The sequence below is a fragment of the Sciurus vulgaris genome (genome assembly GCF_902686455.1).
Source record: "Sciurus vulgaris genome assembly, chromosome: 1".
Classification (NCBI taxonomy): domain Eukaryota; kingdom Metazoa; phylum Chordata; class Mammalia; order Rodentia; family Sciuridae; genus Sciurus; species Sciurus vulgaris.
In genome coordinates, this window is record NC_136461.1 from 65747931 (window position 1) to 65768703 (window position 20773).

The 20773-nt window shown below is 32.8% G+C and overlaps 1 protein-coding gene across 4 annotated transcripts in view; it reads left to right on the top strand.

Moving 5' to 3' along the window:
* DNAJB4 (DnaJ heat shock protein family (Hsp40) member B4) overlaps positions 1 to 20160 on the top strand; it is a 34885-nt gene extending 14725 nt beyond the window's left edge. For 2 of the 4 annotated variants that reach the window (XM_079138040.1, XM_079138041.1), the window contains exons 3-5: positions 9516 to 9757; positions 16897 to 17465; positions 18859 to 20160. In XM_079138040.1, the coding sequence (XP_078994166.1) occupies positions 9547 to 9757; positions 16897 to 17465; positions 18859 to 19092 (1014 nt within the window). In that variant the 5' untranslated portion in view covers positions 9516 to 9546 and the 3' untranslated portion in view covers positions 19093 to 20160. Of the gene's footprint in view, positions 1 to 9244; positions 9758 to 16896; positions 17466 to 18858 lie in introns of those variants that run through there. The other 2 variants (XM_079138039.1, XM_079138042.1) reach the window with 2 other exon arrangements.
* The last annotated feature ends 613 nt before the right edge of the window (positions 20161 to 20773 follow it).

Consider the following 20773-nt stretch of genomic DNA (forward strand, 5'->3'; position numbering starts at 1 on the left):
GAAAAAAAAAAAAAAAAAACTGATTAATTTAGAAGATTTTAGTTATGGCATATCATTATACAGTTGATCCTTGTTTCTTGCCAATTCTGTGTTTGCAAATTTACAAATAAACAAAATTTATTTTTATCCCCAAATCAATACTGAAGGTCATTTCCAGACTTGTGCATAAAAGAGTAGCAGTTTGAGTCTTATGAACTAGCTGAGGTTGAATAAGGTAGCACTGTTTATTCTTGTTTCAGTTCTTGTACTATAAATCAGTCTCCTCTATTTAGTATAACTTTGTTTTTGCATCTTTCTGCTTTTTTGGTGATAATCACTATTTAAAATGGCTTCCAACCACAATGCTGAAGCTGCTGTCTAAATATTCCTAAGTGCAAAAAGGCTATGATGTTATGACCTAGAACTGTAATCCTAGCTACTCAGGAGACTGCCCCAGAATTGCAAGTTTGAGGTCAGCCTGGCCAAAATAAAATAAAGAAAAGCCTGCGTTTGTAACTCTGTGATACAGAGCTTGCCTAGTTTGCGCACAGGCCCTGGGTTCAATCCCCTGGGTTCTATCCCCAGTACTGCCTCCTACAGTCTGTGATGTGTCTAGGCATGATTTATAGTGCTGTTGACCATGAGTTAATGTCAATAAATCAACAATATATATTAAATGAGGAGTTTTAAAACAGAAACACATATAAAATAAGTTACATATTTTTGGTTGATAAAAGATGTGATCAGCGTCTGTTAGAAACCTATTTCCTGAGAAAGTAATGATTCAGAATTTGCTAATTCAACATCCCCTGCAATTTTATACAATATAACAGTGGCAAATAATGAGAATCAACTGCTTTCAGGGTAAACATAATTTTGGGAAATGGCCAAAATCACTTATGGCCAGTACTTGAAGAGTTTGATGGGAATGGTTAAACTGAGCAAAACAGTATGATTATTAAAGCAGCTTTCTCAGAATTTTGTTTTGTACGAAGGATTGAACACAGGGGTACATAACCTCTCAGCTACATTCCCAGCCCTTTTTTTTTATTTGGAGACAGAGTCTCACTAAGTTAGGACCTTGATTGCTAAGGTTGGTTTTCAACTGAAGTCCCTTCTGCCTTAGCCTCCCAAGTCCTAGGATTACAGACATGCACCACCAGCCCAGCTTTCTCAGTTTTTTGTAACATGTATACTCTCTTTTGATAAACATCTTATCTCATACCTCAAATATTCTAATATAGTCTCCTTAGCAGACATGTCCAGGTTAAGAATTAATCTACAAATTTTAGGGGGCTGGAGTTGTGGCTTAGTGGTAGAGTGCTTGCCTAGCACGGTGAGGTACCTGGGTCAATCCTCAGCACCACATTAAATAAATAAATAAATAAATAAATAGATAAATAAAGGTATGTGTCAATCTGCAACTAAAAAATTAAAAAAGAATTAGTTTACAAATTTTATTTTATTGATCTAGCAAGAAAACTTTGAACTTTTATTTTCTGAATTCTTATAGTAAAATCCAGAGTTTTAGAAAAATTTGCCAGATCAAAATAAAATTTTATTGTGTTTAGTGCTTTTTTTAGACTATCCTCTTCCTCTATCAAAAATAGTTTATATAAAACAGGAGTCAGCAAACTTTTCCTGTTAAGGGCCAGAGAGTTTGTATTTTAGACTTTGTAGGCTATACAGTCTCTGCTTCAACTATTTTAACACTGCCACTATATAGCAAAAGCAGCGATAGTAGTAGTATTTACCATAGTTATAGTATAAACCTCTTAAGAGCTAGGGACTGTGTCTTCTACTTTATCCTTCATGGCACAGGCAACAGTGTAACAGTTGGGTCTTGATAAAGCTTGCCTTGATGTTCTGATTTAGTATAGATAAGACTTTTTTAAACATTAAAAACCCAAATATTAAAACTCATGTACTTAACATTAATTTAGAAATCTTAATTTTTAAATCTACAGATGTACTACTTTAGGCAATAATAGTAATTTGAGCTCATTGTATTTTGAATTAGTGATCTACTTCTATAGTAGTTGATAAATACTACAGAATATGTTGGCTTATTTTTATAAACATTCTAATAATTATTTTTGGTAGCTGTCAATAAAGTCTTTGAATCATAGTTGTGTCATAGGAGTAGTTTAATTATGGCTTCAGGATATATCATAAAGATAATTCGTAATTAAAATGTACCAATTTAAGTTAAAAGAAGTCATTTTACATTTGTAAACGATTGGAGAGCTAAACAAACTTGCTAATCAGTTTGTTGCTGTCTTGGCTAAGAGCCTAACAGTTTGGTGAAATAGCAGCATATCCTCTTCCCCTGCTCATCTCTTGTGCTACAGACATTTTTCTCCCATTTTCTCTGTACTATTGTCTTAGGAGCTGCTGGTTTCACTTTAGTCACATACTACTTTCTTCTGACCATCCAATTAAGAGGCCTTCTGTGTCCATGTATGAAACAAGAAACTCAAAAAAGGAAAGTGAAAATCACATAAAGTCCTAGTGTTGCTTTAATTGGAACATTATGAAAATATTTGTCAACTGAGCATATGTAAATAGAGCCATTCCTACTACATAACTTTAAATTGTTTGAAAAAAATTTCATCTTTTTTTGTAAAAGGAAAAATAGAATACTGTTTTATAAGTAAAAATGCAAGTGAGAAATGTAAATGTTTGATAAATTCATAGGCTAAGATTTCTGAAAAATCTGATCATTACCACTGGTGATTAGAAGGAATCGGTATATTTGTACTTTGTATACAGTAGCTACTAGCTATGTGAGACTTTTAATAAACTTCTTAAATTTGGTTATCCAAACTGAGGTGTTGTATAAGTGTAAAATACAGACTGATTTCAAAGATTTAGTCTCCAAAGGAGCATGTAAAGTATCTCACTGACAATTTGTATGTTAGTCACATGTTGCTGTGGTAATTCTTGGATTTACTGGGTTAAATTAAATATACTATTAAAATTAATGTCACAGTTTTTTTACTTTAAAAACATGAATTCTAGAAATCTATGACTAATATACATGGCTTGCATTTGTAATTTGCTTTATATTTCTCTTGGACAGCATGCCTTAGATTATGTGAACCTTCAACATAAAGTGTTATAGTCAAATATGAATTTATCAAGACCCTTTTAAAATAATCTAGCAATGCTGTAGTTTCTTTCAGCTTCTAATTCAATGTTGAAAATTAAAGAAAACATTTTAAATGTTTTCCAAAATGTAAGAAAGTTTATTAGCTGCCTCTATGTTTACTAGCTTGTAAACTTTTCTGTGACTTATCTTAAAAGAGAATAATATATACTAGTTGTAGGTTGGAATTTTTATTAGGATATATTTAAATGTATTTAATAATAATTTGAATATCAGAATAAGTCAGTTCTGTACTCCCAAAAAGGAAATATAATTTTTAAATATAAAATATTTCTGACTCCTGAGTATCTGTAGGTAACTAGTAGTTTTAATAAACTTCTTAAAGCAATATTACTTTTACCTTCGTTTTTAAAGGCATATACTTTTAAAAAATTTTGTAAATTTTCATTTTAGTTCTTTTTTTGAAGACCAATAAATCAGTGAAATTAAATGTGTATATTATAATGCTTTGTGCAGGGAAAGTATTATAAAATCAAGCAACAAGAATGTATTGAAATGGGAAAACTGGGCTGGTAATGTAGCACTCAGTGGTAGAGCACTTGCCTAGCACATGCAATTGAAGTACTGAGAAATTTAAGTTAGTTTGATATATTTTATACATGCTTTTAGAAGTTTACAAATATTAATGTAATTTTTTATAAGATTGATTCACCTTACTAAGAAAACCAAAGGAGTAATTTCACTGGTTTCAAAATAGATTGTGGCTTCAGGTTTGTGAAAGAACAAACCATTGAAATAGCACTTTATTTTATTTTTTTGTAGTACTGGGAATGGAACCCAGGGCCTCTTGAATGGTAGGCAAGTCCTCTATAGCTACATCCCCAATTCTTGAAGTAACAAGAGCCACTTTTTTTTTTTTTTTTTTAAATAACATGAATAACAAGCAATCATCAAACAAAATGACATTCAAAACTCTTAACAATTTGATCATAACTTTTTTTTGTCAACTTCTTAAGGTAAGCCTCCCTAAACTTCTTTTAACCAGATCAGTCTTTTGCTATATGGAATATATTTTATACTTTTGCCTGTGGGCTTTGTGTTTTGGTACAAATTGCAACTCTCTCCTGCTTCTTCTCTTTCTTTTAAAATCTAGTAATCTTTCAAGAGCTTGCTCATCTTTTTTTTTCTTTTTTTGATGCTATGCCTACTTGAACCCAGGGTCTTATACATGCTAAGCATATGCTGTATCACTAATCTACACCGGCAGCCCTTAAACATTTTTCTTTTCTGAAGGCTTTCCCATTCTCACCATTCCAGTCCAAAGTCAGTATGATAATCAACATTTGTACAATATTTCACTTTTTCGTAAATCCCCGTCATAGTATTTTCTGTCTTTATGTCAGTCCAGTGGAGTTGATGTTAGCTACTTATAGATAAGGGAATTGAGACTCAGAGAAATACATGACTTCCATAACTCATATGGGTATCTACATACCAAATCTAAGAACTGAACCAAATCCTCTCATTCCAAGTTTTATGCTTTTTTCCTCTATGCTATGTTTGTCTCCCAGCTCTCATAATAATTGAATAGCATTTATTTGGTCATTAATTGTTCACTCTAATTAAACTTTATTGAATTTGATTATTAACTATAGGCTTCAAAAGAACTAAACATCTTTTGAAGCCTATAGGGAATAAATGGAAAAGGAGAGCTGAATACATTTCTTCTTGATACGATCATTGTTTAGTGATGGGGATATGTTCTGAGAAATAATAATTCACATTGGGTGAACATCATAGAATGTATTTCCATAAACTAACATGGATATTACTAGATATTACAAGATGATATATAGTCTTAAGGAACCACTGTCATATATGTGGCCCAGTCCATTGTTGACTGAAGCATCATTTTTGTTTGTTTTGGTTTGGTACTGGGGATTGAACTCAGGAGTGCTTAATCACTGAGCTATATCCCCGGCTCTTTTTATCTTTTTACTTTGAGACAGGGTCTTGCTGAGTTGCTGAGATTGGTCTCGAACTTGAGATCCTTCTGTCTTGGTCTCCCAAGTAGTTAGGTGGTCTCCCAAGTAGTTAGGATTACAGACATGTGCCAGCATACCCAGTGAACAATTTAAACTGAAGTTTACATCTTCTCTCTTGTAACCTAATGGGATAAAAAGTGAAGCTCTTCAAAATTTCTCCATTCCCCCCAAAAAAAGTTGTGATTATAACCAGGGCAAATATTATAGGTATTTTAACTATTGCGCTCAAAATCTAAAGCCTTTCCACAGGAATGAGAATTTATAGAGACCAGTTTCCAAACTTACATCAAGTATTTATTCCTACAGAAATCCTTGGCAATGATGACTCTTAGTGCTTGAAGTCTCTTAAAGTATAACATATAGATGACAGTAATTATTAGATGTCCAGTAATTTGATATTAGGTAATTATTTAGATATTGTTTGAAAAATGGGCCATAGATTAGAATAAATGCAACCTCATACACCTTAATCATAAGGTAATATTAGAACAATGTCTGTTAAGGTATTATTAGGACAATGGAAGTGTTTTATAAACTGTAAAGTATTATATAAATGTTATCATGGGGAAGGCTTAGAATTTTTTTTTTTTTTTTTGGCACTGTGAGACTAAAATTCTGAAATAAAGATCTGAAAAAAGGCCTGGATGGTGATACGATCTTGTAGGATGTCTGAGTATTTTGAGGATGAATCTGGTGTTTATGTTAATGCTTTATGCCAAGTTAAACTTCCTGAGTGAAAGGTAACTATTTTTTTGGTACTGAGGAGTGAATCCAGGGGTGTTCTACTACTGAGCCACATCATCCCCAGCCCTTTTTATTTTTTATTTTGAGACAGGATCTCATTAAGTTGCTTAGGGCTTTGCTAACTTGATGTGGCTGGCTTTGAACTTGCGATCCTCCTATCTCAGCCTCCCAAACTGCTACTACATGCCTTATTTTTACTTTTAAAAACACATTTATTAAATAAACTTTGATCACATCTCTTCTCCATTTTCCCTAAAGGCCGTCATTGCTGTTCCCTTTATAGATTCTTCCTATTTCTGTCATGATAATTATTTGCAAGGATGGCAATTCCTCCCCTATTAAAAAAATTCCCATATTCATCTCATAAAAACTTGGTTGGCCAAAATTTAATATAAAGGGATTGTGTAATGGATTTTCAACATAGTGGTAGAGAAGTGAAAAAGTGAGTGCGAGAGTGAAATGTTTCCAATGTACTATTTATTAATCACATTGATCCATTACTCTATTTCATCTGTTTGCAATGTGTATATTTATATATATATATAATTTTTATCTTTGAACTATTTTATATGGATATATAATTATTTTTGTCTTTGAACTTTTTTTATCTGGACATATAATTATTTTTATCATTGAATTGTTGCCTAAGGATTGTTTATAGCTCCTAAAAATCATGTTTAATGGCTTCTTAATGACTGTTGGCAAATGTTTGAAAGAATTATTTATAAAAATTTACAAAGCTGAGAGTATGCAGTTACCTGCTCATTTTGCCATAACCTAGCCAGATTGTTTTATTTTCTTTAGTAATCTTGAAATAAGATTATATCTGCTTCTTTGTTAACTTGAAATATCCAAGTTGAGGTGAATTCTTGCTTTTCAACTTAACCACTATGATTCTTTTGTGTATGTATAATATTTGAAGAAATGTGAAAAATCTTTTTTTACCCTTTTGCAGTCTAGAGAGCTATGTTTCATTCCATCTATAAATATATGTGAAAGACCTAAACTTTGGGATCTAAAATCATTTAATATGTCATGACCTTGTCATATTTCTAGCTTTCTCAAAATGACTGAATCAGATAAGTGTTGTTGTTTTTTTATCCCACCATTATCTAAAAGAACAATTTCATGTATTTTGTAGACAGTAATGTCAGTGTTCCTTTAGTAATGAATATTTAAAGAAATATCATTGGAAATTTTTATTATGTTTTTTAATCTACTGTAGATACTGATCCTTGAACTGACTTCCAACTTGACAATATGCTTTTTAAAAATAGGAGTCTTTCAGTGACTTTGAATATTAATATTTTTCCCTAAATGTTTTGGATTTGAAAGGTATCTTTTCACATTAATTATTTCTTGATGAGAGTAAAAAGCATGCTAAATAGCTGACAAATCTCTGTAACCTATACTAAGTTAGAAATTTCCAATGCCAAGGTGTTTTTAAAGTGGAGAGGTTTGAGAAATGGGAGATCATAGCTGTTAAAATGTGCAAAGATAAACGATTCAGAAAGAAGTGCTGAGTCATCATTGTTGGCCCATACAGTAGAGGAGGTAATTCCCTTTCTTTTCCTTTTATAATTACCATTTCTTTCAGACATGGTTATCTCCTTTTTGTTATTATTGTTGTTGTTATTTTTAGTGGTGATACTTGGGATTGAACCCAGGGACATTCTCCCACAGAGCTATATCCCCAGTCCTTTTTTAAAAATTTGAGACAGGGCTGGCTAAGTTGCTGGCTGGCCTGAAAGTTGTGAATATCCTACCTCAGCCTCCCAAGTAACTGGGATTACAGGTGTGCGCCACCACATCTGACCTTTTCATTATATTCTAAACATAATGTCTATTTTATTTTCCTCATAATGTTTTGTGGGGGGCAGGGTACTGGGATTGAAATGAGGAACTTGCACATGCTAGGCCAGAACCCTACCACTGAGCTATACCTTAGACCTCTTAAAAGTTTTTTTTTTTCCTCATGTTTATAGACACTGGGTATGAACTTGATACATTTCTTTTGACATTTTCTTCGTAATCCATCATTTCAATATTATATTAGAAATGGGGGTTCAGTCATAGAGTATTTACCTAGCATGTGTGAGACCTAGGGTTTGATCCTCAAGCACCACAAAAACCAAACCAAACTGACCCATGCCCCCACCCACAAAAAAAAGAAAGAAAGAAAGAAAAGAAAAGGAAAAAAAAAAGAGAAATGAGAACATTTTTGAAAAGATGAGAAAACCATATAAATAAAAGATGAGTTATATACATGAAAATATGTCTCATAAACTTAAAAAATATATGAGAAAACAGGCATCAGAGGATATATAAATATATCAGAAAACCATCAATATTCATAGAAGAAGGGATTAGGAGATATACTAACATTTAACAGGATTACCTAAAGTGGTATGATGGGGAGATTTTTATTTTATCTTCTGTGTTTTCCAAAATCTTTGTCAATGAGTATATATTTCTAATTAGGGGAAATGTGTTTGAAAAGGAAAAAATACTTCCATATTACTGCCCTTTTAATAATAGCATATCTAGATTTTTAGTTTGATCTTATTAAGGAACATGAGCTTGTACTATCTGTAACCTGACACCTTTTTTCCTAACTTTCCTGCATTACAAAAATTCCTTAAATAGTGACCCCAGGAATACAGTGTAGTGGGGGAGTGAGTCATGCTGTTTTAGTTGAAATAACTAAATTCAGGTATTAAGCTTTTACAAATAAATACTGGCTTCCTAGAGCTGTTAATTCTTATATACTACAAAAAATCAAAAAGATAGTTCAGATCATTTAAGTCTTCATTTAAAAATACTGCTTTTTTTTTTTTTTTTTTGTGCGGTGCTGGGGATCGAACCCAGGGCTTTGTGCTTGCAAGGCAAGCACTCTACCGACTGAGCTATCTCCCCAGCCCAAAAAAATACTGCTTTTTAACTTCATGATATAGCCTTTTTACAATGTGAAATTGAATATACTAATTCGAATTTCTGATTGATAAACTCCAGGAATTTTTTTAATGAAGCAAATTATTTGAAAAAATTTAAAAACCTACATTTTAGTATTGTATGTTTTGCAATTGAATGACTTGAAATTCAAATACCTAAAATAATGAGTCAGGGTACTTGTATAATCACTTGATAACATGGAATTCTTAATGGCTATAATTATTTTTGTGTCTTTTCCACCTAGAACCGAGTAAATAAATATGTGATTATGACAGTCCATGTTGAAATATGGTTTGTTAAATCTACTTGGACTCTTAAATAGGAAATAAAAATGATAGAGCCAGAAGGAAAATGAATAGTTAATCATGGAGGAGGAGAAAACATAGCTCAGTACTTTGACTAGAGGCAGCTGGGAAAGTGACGTCCTGTAGCATTTGCTGTTCTAGAAAGTACAGAGACACGTAGTGAAAATGGGAGGATCCAGAAGGAGGCCGTCTCCTGTGTAGTGTATATTTATCTGTAAGTGAGCTGTTGGGAAGGAATTAAACACAGAGACGCTGTCTGCTTGTTGCCTTAAGACAGCTAGCTAAATTGCTGATTTGCTTTAACTTTTAAAATACCCAGCTTGGTTTATTTTTCTTAGAATCATATTGCTAAGACTGGGGACGCTGTTTTCTTTTACAAAGGGAAATCTAAGTTCATTTCAAGGCATTCGAAATGGGGAAAGACTATTATTGCATTTTGGGAATTGAAAAAGGAGCTTCAGATGAAGATATTAAAAAGGCTTACCGAAAACAAGCCCTCAAATTTCATCCGGACAAGAACAAATCTCCTCAAGCAGAGGAAAAATTTAAAGAGGTCGCAGAAGCTTATGAAGTGTTGAGTGATCCTAAAAAGAGAGAAATATATGATCAGTTTGGGGAAGAAGGTAAGTATTTTGTGTGTATCTTTCTATTTCTTCATCTCTCTTTCCTTTCTTACTCTGTGGTTATCATTAAATTAGATCCTCAGACATGTTGAAATAAGTAATAGATTAAAAACAAGATTTCATCCCTGATTATATGAATGAGTATTGCATAGCTATGAATGAAATGTCCTTGTTTGCCTTTTACAGGGGATTTTAGCATTTTGTATTATATATATTCTACCATTAGACTTCTGTTGTTAACATTGTGTATTTAAACAGAAACCTTAAATTCCCATGTACATCAATGAATTGTGTCAAAAGTCTTATGCAACCTGTTTTGTTTTCCAATGAATTTTCTGCCAGAATCAATAATGATTTTAAAATTTTAAGATTAGATGTTCAAATTCTGGGTACTTTATCTTTTATTCACAAAAAACAAACAGAAGTTTGTTTTTTTTTTTTTTCTTTTTTTTTCCTTTCTTAAAACAAGGCTAGTTTAGACTGAACAAGACAGAATCGTCTGTCTTAGAAGCAGAAGGCGCAGGCATTTAGCTTCTAGTTGTTTTTGGCATTTTGCCTGGAGAGGAAAGAATTTTCCTGATGTCATAAAATACCAGAACAAGTTTTTAGCTTAATTGTAAACAGTAATTGTGTGCCAAGAAAATGAGATCCCAGAAATACAGTTTTTGACCTAAAATGGCCACCTAGTTTGAACAATTACTGAATTTCTTTTAGGTAACAATTCATTTTGAAATTTTACTATCTAGGTGTGGAGGAAAGCATGACTACTTCCCTTTTCTGTCCCTGCCATACTTTTGTTTCTTACATTATGTGATCAGATATTAGTGACCACCATAAATAGGGATAATTTATGATTCTTCTTTTATCATTCTGGATTTTAAATCAAGTTTGTTTGTCATCTCCATATAAATATAGCCATAAAGTAAGACTATTTGAAATCGCTAATTAACAACAACAATAACACCTTTTTATTTCTACAAGTCCTGGTATTTTCAAAATTTAAAATCAAGTACTTTATTATTAATTTTTCTCTCAAAATGTCTTAAATTATTGTAGCTATGAAAACTTTTTGTTATCCCTTTGCTTTCTTTATTGCATTATGTCATCAAATTTTGCTAATTAGAAATATATTCTTAAAATAAGGCCAAGCAGAGACTTCTCATTTTGAATCAAACAAATTAAATAGAGACAAGCAGGGCGATTGTGTGTAAAGAGTTTTTTACCTTTTGGTCTGTAAGTTGCCAAAAATTGAAGTTTATGCTGCTTGTTTTAGTGTGGTGAGGATCTGCAATGTCAGGTCTTGTAACTATAAAGGGACAAATAGTGCATGTTCCCTATGGCCATACTACTCAGAATACCATGATTTGGTTCTTTTCAAGAGTTAAGCAGGATTTCGAGATACTGTCAGTAATCTACTACTCTTTCTGAAGGAAGTTTTTATAATTTTGTAAAAAAAAAAAAAAAAAAAGCCCATAAACATGGAGTAGCACTGTAAATTCCCGTGCTTTAAATCTGAGATATTTGGCTATATCTATCTCATTGATTGCTGAAGTTTATATCTGTGACAGAGCCATAGGGATTCAGGTTTATTAAGGATATTTATCTTTAGAATTTTCAAGTCACCAAATGAATACAGTTTTCTTGTCTATATTGCCTTTTTCTTTTTTTTTTTTTTGTGGTGCTGGGAATCGAACCCATGGCCTTGTGCTTGCAAGGCAAGCACTTTACCGACTGAGCTATCTCCCCAGCCCTATATTGCTTCTTAATAGTGCTTTTCTTGAGTCAATTTTTTTTTCCAGGTTTGATTTTTACTGGTCATCATCAGTGAGTGCATTTTTAAAAATTAAACGAGGATCATCTGTGTGCCCTGAATATTTTTGTTGTTGTTCCTAATTCAGATAATTGATATAAGCTATAGAAAGAAAGAGTGTGGGGGGGGGGGGGGATTTGGTTTTTTTTTTTTTAGAACATTGACCTATTCAGAAATATTCCACAGATATAGATTATTTGAAAATACAGTTGAATGAAGGTATTTGAATTATTTTTTTAGAATTATTCTTCCTTACCAGAAAAGTATCACGTTTATTATTTGTCCTTTACTCAGCATATCCCACTAATTCTTTAAAAAATCCTGTTAGGGGCTGGAATGCAGCTCAGTGATGGATAGGTGCTGGGTTAGATCCTGAGCAGCTCCTCCCTCCCCTGTGCCCTGCCAAATTCCCTTTAGATACACTGTGAAAGTGTGGGAAAACATTTTTTTTCTCTTTGCTTTTTATTGTTCTGTCTGACCTGCAGTCCTGGTTTCATACATTTCTTTAGTAGGAACAAAATACTGAATTTTAGGACTATTGGAGACACTGTAAGTACTGGATGTACTCCTCCCCCCCCCCCCTTAATTATTATATTCTTGGAGCTGGGACAGTGGAAATAAATAATCATAAACTCAGAAGTATCTGAGTTTTTGCTAAATTTATGTATTTAGGAATTAAGAGATTCATTGATCTAATTTATTAGTGTTCTGAAAAATCTCTAATATCTCTAATTTAGAATGCTTTATTTTAAAAAAATAGACAGAGCTGTTTTAGCCAGGTAGGATGGCACAGGCCTGTAATTGCCTCAGTGACCTGGGAGGTTGAGACCAGCCTTAGCAACTTGGCAAGACCCTGTCTCAAAACAAAAAGGGCCAGGGATGTAGCTCAGAGGTAAGGTGCCCCTGGGTTCAATCCTCAGTATCCCTCCCAAAAAGATGTTTTAAACTTAACTATATGACTCAACAATTCCACTCTTAGGAACCTATAAAGAAGAAACATATCTACACAAATCATGTACCTAAAAGTTCATAGCAGCATTGTTTGTAACAGTCCCAAATTTAAAACATCAAAAGTACCATCAATTAGTTAATGGATAAAGAAAATGTATGAACATCAATGGGGTACTATTTAGTAGGTAAAAGGACCAGTTTACTGAAACATGCTACAATATGGATGAACCTTAAAAAGTATCAAATAAAAGAAGCCATATATAAATTAAGATTACATACTATATGATTCCATTTATATGAAATGTTTGGAAAAGGCAAATTTGTAGAGAAGAAAGCAGATCTTCTTGCCTAGGGCTGAAGGTAGGAATAGGGATTAGCTACAAATAGGAACTGCAGAACTCTTTGGAATGATGGTAATATTCCATATTTGGATTTTTTAAAAAAATTTTTTTATGTCAGACTAAGGTTTGAACCTAGTGCCTCACATGTGCTATGCAAGCACTCTACCACTGAACTACAACTCCTGCTTATAAGTGGATTTTTTTTTTCAAATATTTTGTTTTAGTTGTAGGTAGACATAATACCTTTATTTTTATTTGGTGCTGAGGATCAAACCCAGGGCCTCACACATGCTGGGCTAGCACTCTACTACTGAGCCACAACCACATCCCAGTGGATTGTTGATTGTACAAAATATATATTTACAAAGGTTTAATTTTAGGGTATGAAATCAGTCAATTTTTAAAAATTAAATTTTCTCCATAGTTGAATCATTTGAAAGCAAAAACTAGAACCATAGAAATTTAGAATTGGAATTCTAAATTTGAACCACTCTTGCCTGAAAATTTTAGGTGTAGTTCTAAATAGTTCAGTGAATGTGAACTGAAGTTTGCATTAAAAAATTTTTAAAAAAGAATTTTTAGTAACACATCTTAGAGTATTCTCATACTTTAACATGTCTTTTTCTTTATGCTTTCCTTATTTTGTTTATTGCTTATGGTTTACTCAATTTTCTTCAAGTGCTAAACAGTAGTATTGATGTGATCAAATTTACATTTAGTATATTAATCTTTATGCTAATTTGCTTCTTCTCTTTAACTTACATGTTTAATCAACAGAATCTCTTTGGTATTTATTATTACACGTTCCAAAAGTATGTAAGTCAGTTGGATTTTTGTGAAATAAACTTTAAAGGATCTTATTCTATAACTCTGAAGTCTTGCTATATAAGTCTGGATTTTTACATATTAGGTCTCCTTCATGTAAGGATTAAATAGTATCATTTTTTTCTTGAAATTCTAATTGTTCTCTAATATTTATTTTTTTGATAAACTTTTAATCAAGTTAACTAATTAGTGGAAGTCATTGCTGTGGATACTATTCCAAATATTTGTTTTTAGAGAGCAAATGTGTTGGTTGGTTGTTTGGTTTTTATATAATAGCAGACATACTAAAGCATAGGCAAATGTTTCTAAAGTGCATTTCTTGATCACACAGAGATGATAGTATCTAGAAAGTGTTTTGGATGGCAAAGGAATCTAGTTGAATTTTTAAAATTTCCATTAGCAGTTAAACTACACATGATAAACTGTATAATTGATGACATGCTTGTTATAATTCAAGTACTATGCATTGCAAGTGATACTTGCATAACAATTCATATTATATAATAGTGGCATGAATTTTGATAGAATTTTCTCAGCCTAGAGTAGCTCTGTTCTTTATCTGAGCCACATAATTCACTATTTAATGTCTAGGAAAACCTCAAAGCTGCATTGGAGGCTTTTGACAGTTTCGATAAATAAGACACTTCAGACTACATATGCATCTTTTTAAGGACTCAGTAATCCTGAGTTACCATTTTTGGCAGAGTGGGAAGAGGTTTCAGGGAAAGCCAAACCCCTGATGTAATAACTTAAAATGTTATTCTTTCCATGAATCCATTATGGCTCCAAAGCATTTAGATTTTTTGGCTTGTAGAGGCTTAGATTAAACAAGCTAATTTACCCAATTTTCTTAACTCTTTTTAATTCTTTTCCCCTACAATACTGGGGATTGAACCTAGGACCTCAGGCATGATAGGCAAGTGCTCTATCACTGAGCTACATCTCCAGGCTCTGATTTACTTAACTCTCTAATAAATAGTTATACCCTATGAAATCTGTGTGATGAGGATAAAATTATTGAAATAATTTAAGTATTCATTTTAGTTACTTGGTTATGACCTTGAATATTTGTATTCTTTCATTTAAAGAAATATGCCATTAACCTTTAACATGGGGAATTATAATTGTACTCGTAAAATTTATAAAAGGGAAGCTGGGCACAATAGCACATGCTTTTAATCTTAGAAATTTGGATTATTTTATTTTATTTTGTTTTTGGTACTAGGTATCAAACCAAAGGACCTCCAACATGCTGAGCATGGTACCCTACCTCTGAGCTACACCCTGCCTAATCCCAGCTACTTGGAAGGCAGAGGCAGAAAGATCACAAGTTCAAAGGCCATCTTGGACAACTTATTGAGACCTTGTCCCAAAATAAAAAGGGCTGGGTATGTAGCTCAGTGGTAGAGTGCCACTGGGTTCAGTCCCTGGTAATGCCAAAAAAAAAAAAAAAGTCAGGCATGGTGATACATGCTTGTAATCCTAGCAGCTCAGGAGACTGAGGTAGGAATTTAAGTTTGTGGTCAGTCTGGTCTGTTCAATGAGACGTTGTCTCAAAATAAAAGAAAATAAAAATGGCTGGGGATGTAGTTCAATGGTAAAGTATCCTTGGCTTCATTTCCCACTACAAAAATAAGTAAACACACACACACACACACACACACACACTCGAGATTTGGATGAACTGCATCTTAAAAGTTATTTCCAGCTTAGTCTTATCATTGAGTTTCTACAAGGATTTTCCCTAACTGCTATTTGGTTATATCCTTCCGTTTTGACAATTTTCAGATTGTTAGAACTCTTTAGATTTCTATTCATGGATAAAGGTAAAAATTTAGACATCAGTTGAGACTTTAGGATGGTGTAGAATACATATATATACCTTTTAATGGAAGAAGCTAATATAGAATAAGAAATATGCTTTCCCTTTGAGCGCATGCAAAGTATTTCTAGTGGAACTTTAAATTATTTTGTATGTTTTTCAGTTTTATAATCTGTATTTTTCTCCTTGTTCCCTTGGTTAGGAATTCCTGTAAGGCTGCCTTAGAGACTTTGCTGATTTTAATCTCAGTATTGACACCTTAGAAGATCACTGTGATGATGTTTTGTGGGTTTTAGTGGAATCTTTCTTTGGCACGTACTAGAAAATGCTTTTTCAAATATATGTAATCTTGTGAGCTACATGTTACTTGAACCTCTGAGCAAAATGCCACTCTACTGTAGTCTGAAGTGAGTTGTCCACAATAGACAGAAATAACCAGTCACAGTCCTTAAAAGGGAGGGATATTTACAGCTTTTGATAGCTGTCTTGTTTTTGGAATAATATTACGATGAGATATGCCTAGATAAACAAATTTGGTATCTAGATATAAGAATAAGAATTTTTGGTATAAGAATTTTAGGCTGGGCATGGTGGCACATGCCTGTAATCCCAGCTACTCTGGAGGTGAAAACAGTTAAATCTCAAATTCAGGCCTAGCCTGGGCAATTTCGCCAGACCTTATCTCAAAATACAAAATGAAAAGGGCTGGGATTTAGCTCAGGGGTAGAATATCCCTGGGTTCAGTACTGCAAAAACAAAAACAATAGCAATTTTAGTGTCTAAAAAACATTTTTTCATAGGGTGTTCTCATTATTAGAATTTTTCCCCTTTGCAGAGTTTCTTTCTTAATACTTGACCTGAAATAAGTTAGTATGTATACGCTACTACATATTATTGATTGTATTTATTGATTATAATGGTACTTAAAGCTTCAGATTTTGCATTGATTACTAAACACCTTTCAACTGACAAATTTTAAAAACTTAAATTTGTATACTTCAGTATGCCACACCAGTAGTTAAAGGGATTCTTAAATTGTTTCTTACTGATTATAAAACAGATATTCAGGAATAAATTACTGTATTTGTATGCATGTACAGTGTTGAGGATTGAACTACTACATCAAGCGTGCTAGGCAAACTTTCAACCACTGAGCTACATCCCCAACCCAGGAATAAAGTATTAAAGCTAAGCATTTGGAGGAAGATTTTGAAAGTTAGAAACTTAACTTGGGATGGAATTTTCAGGAATTTTTTGTATTTAGATATAATGATATTTCTGAAAAAATTGCAACTCAATTTGGCCAAAGTTTCTGAGCAGTGGAGTGTTTGAAAGTTTAACTGTCAAGAGTTGCAGATTTTTTTGTAATCATGCTTATCTCTTCACATAGGGTTGAAAGGAGGAGCAGGAGGTACTGATGGACAAGGAGGAACCTTTCGGTACACCTTTCATGGTGATCCTCATGCCACATTTGCAGCATTTTTTGGAGGTTCCAACCCCTTTGAAATCTTCTTTGGAAGACGGATGGGTGGTGGTAGAGATTCTGAAGAAATGGAAATAGATGGAGATCCTTTTAGTGCCTTTGGATTCAGCATGAATGGATATCCAAGAGACAGGAATTCTGTGGGGCCATCCCGTCTCAAACAAGATCCTCCAGTTATTCATGAACTTAGAGTATCACTTGAAGAAATATACAATGGTTGTACCAAACGGATGAAGATTTCTCGGAAAAGGTTAAACCCTGATGGGAGGAGTTATAGATCTGAGGACAAAATTCTCACCATTGAGATTAAAAAAGGGTGGAAAGAAGGCACCAAAATTACTTTTCCAAGGGAAGGAGATGAAACACCAAATAGTATTCCAGCAGACATTGTTTTTATTATTAAAGACAAAGATCACCCTAAATTTAAAAGAGATGGATCAAATATAATTTATAATGCTAAAATTAGTTTACGGGAGGTAAGTTAGTAGGACCTAGGATTCTGAGACCAAACATATTTATGCAGCTGATTGATGTTAGGGAATCAATCTAAATAATAGCTAACGTTTATTTTGTGTGTATCATATTTATTGTAACCCTTATAATGACTCTCTGAGGCAATAGTACCTTTAATCTTTTTTATGAAGTTATGTTTTCTAAGTTTAATTATTTAACCATTTAAATGTCAGTTTTAAGTGCAAACTGAATTATGTATGATGAGGCCTAATAGTGGATTAACTCTACTCTGTTTTTACAATTGTGGTTTATATGATTTGCTCTGGAATCTCATTGCCTTAAATCCATTGATAAGATGTGTTCTAAAATTATTAATTTGGAGTAATAATGGTGTATCAAAGTATTACAATAATAATTTATACTTTGTAGTAATTATTATATAGTAAAAAATAACACCATAATAGTATTTCAGTGTAGTTCTCAAGTTCTTATTTTCACTATTTCTCAAAATAGATTATAACCCATGAAATATGGTCATGTCAATTTTAGGTCCTGCCTAAAATTCTCAAATGGCTCTACCTAATTTCTGCATTAAAGTCTAAACTTGACTTAAGATAAAAGGTCATTTTAAATCTGATTTCTGTCTAGAGATGTATCTCCCTGAGTTTGCTGTTATTATTATCTTATATAATTCTTGTCATAATCTCACCTCTACTCTACACAGCACTGTTGTTCTTCAACTTGCCTTAATACCTACTACTGGTCCAATGCTTAGCTCAAGCATTCTGTATTCACAGAAACTAGGGTGATAATGTGAGTGCCCTTTCTCTCACAAAGACCTCTGTGCTCACACTATTAATTGCTAGTTGTATGTGTGTTTCTGTGAGTTCCTTGTACTTTCCTTGAGGTGGCATCTTTGTTCATGGTCCCTCTGTTGTTCAAATAGGAATTGTGTAGCATGTAGTAAATAGTAAATGTTTGTTGACTAAAATAAGTGTATTTCTTATTCTGTGGTTTTACAGAGAAGTAGGTATTGCTCCCATGTTGGTCTTTACAGTTCTAAGTCTGTTCTCTTCCTTGCATTCCAATTTCTGCATCTTGATTATTGTAATAGCAACTTCAAACTATCCATTTCATTCCAAGACATTGTTAAAGACATCCTTTACTTCTCTTTTCCCTTTTCCTTACCTTCCCATATTTTGTAACATCTCTGATTATGTATTACCTGAAGAACTTTTCATTTTTTTCCCTAAATAATTTTTCTAATGGGGAAAACGTTTTGTAAATTATTATTCTTTTGGGGATTAAAATTTTACATTAATATATATATATATATTTTTTACTACCTGGTAATGTGTTTACATAGATTTTTAAGTTTTAGAGTTTGATAACTTTATTTTATTTGGTCCATTTTAGGCATTGTGTGGCTGTTCAATTAATGTGCCAACAATGGATGGAAGAAACATACCTATGTCAATAAATGATATTGTGAAACCTGGCATGAGAAGAAGAATTATTGGATATGGGCTGCCATTTCCCAAAAATCCTGACCAACGTGGTGACCTTCTAATAGAATTTGAGGTGTCCTTTCCAGATACAATATCTTCATCATCCAAAGAAGTTCTTAGAAAACATCTTCCTGCCTCATAGAATGAAGAACTTTGTTACCCATATTTTGATAAGGCACTGAAAATATAAAAGGACTGGCAGTTTACTGATGTAGATGTGAATTCTGTATAAAAATGTGTAAATTCTTCTGAGGGCTCATTAAATTGCATGAATAGAGACGGGTCAAATAAATAGGCAAAAGGGATTTTTACAGTTAGAGATTAAGAGAAAACTACTCACTGTATTTTATTTTATTTCTCCCAAATCAGAAATTTTAGTATTTTGCATATATAGAGAAGTTGGTTTTGTGAAATCAGCAGATGTATTTCTAATAAAGTACTAGACAATCCAAGTACTTTATTACTTACATCTTCAGATAATCAGTATTACTAGGTTCCCATTTATAATGGAAATTTCAATTCTTATCTGTGTGTGTAATATGTATTTCTAGAAGAGATTAAAAGCCAAAGTTGTTTGGAAATGTGGTTATTAGATTTAAACCACCCTGAAATGCTGTTTGAGGGCTAATACCAACCTGTAAAAGAACATACTGGTGAATATGTTTTACCATTTTGACTTTTGAAGTATACGTTAACATTTCTTAATAACATGGTTATAATGTTCTTAAAAGCAGACCTTTTCTTCATAAAAATAAAATGAATGGCAATTTATCTCCTGTGGAAATCCCAATTGCCTGATTACTGATATTTTAGAAATAGACTTTTTAAATGCCATATGTAATTTTATGCAAGTGAACTATATATCTTGGGCTTAAATTATAGGCTCATTTTGTTGTCCACTAGTTTAAAATAATTTGTTTAATAAGAAATGTGTTTTTAGAGGAAACACTTACTTGGAATTAATTTCCAATTACACAGTCTTCTGTAGCTTACTTATAATATGCTATCTATACCTTATATAATTTCCCTAAAAAGAATAAACTACCACTGTGGTGTTAAACCAAAATATAGGAAAAAATAAACACTAACTGCTGCTTATGGTCAATGTTGCTACTACTTGTTATGCATATAAATATTTTACTTTTTCATATGTATAGATTGCATTTCTTAGGTGTTTTAATTTTTTAAATATATTTGCGTTTAAAAATTATTTTGTTTTGTCTTCTGTTTTTATAACTACATTGAGAGTAATGTTTTGAGAAGTTTTTGGTTAAAAAAACACTTCCCAGCCAGGTATGGTGGCACATGCCTGTAATCCCAGTAACTCAGGAAGCTGAGGCAGGAGGATTCCAAGTTTGAGGCTAGCCTCAGCAATTTAGCGAAGCCCTAAGCAACTTAGTGAGATCCTGTCTCAAGATAAAAAAAATAAAAAGGACTGGGGATATGGCTCAAATGGTAAAGTGTTCCTGGATTCAATCCCCAGTACAAAACAAAAACAAAATAAGAAGAAAACAATAACAAAAACAAAACCACTTTCCAGAATAATGATTCACATGAGCACACACACATACAACTGGATTCTGTCACCTTTTAGTAGAATATAAATAGGTTATAATAAGTATATGCCTTGTAGCTTTACTGAGATAGAATTCATATTCCATAATACAGTTTACTTTTTTTTGGTTATGTGTGCTGAGGAATGGACCCAGGGCCTTGTGCAGTCTAAGCATGCATTCTACCACTAAGCTATACCTTACCACTAAGCTATACCACTGACCTGTTAGTTTACTCCCTTTCCCCTGCTTTGTGTGTGTGAGTGGCAC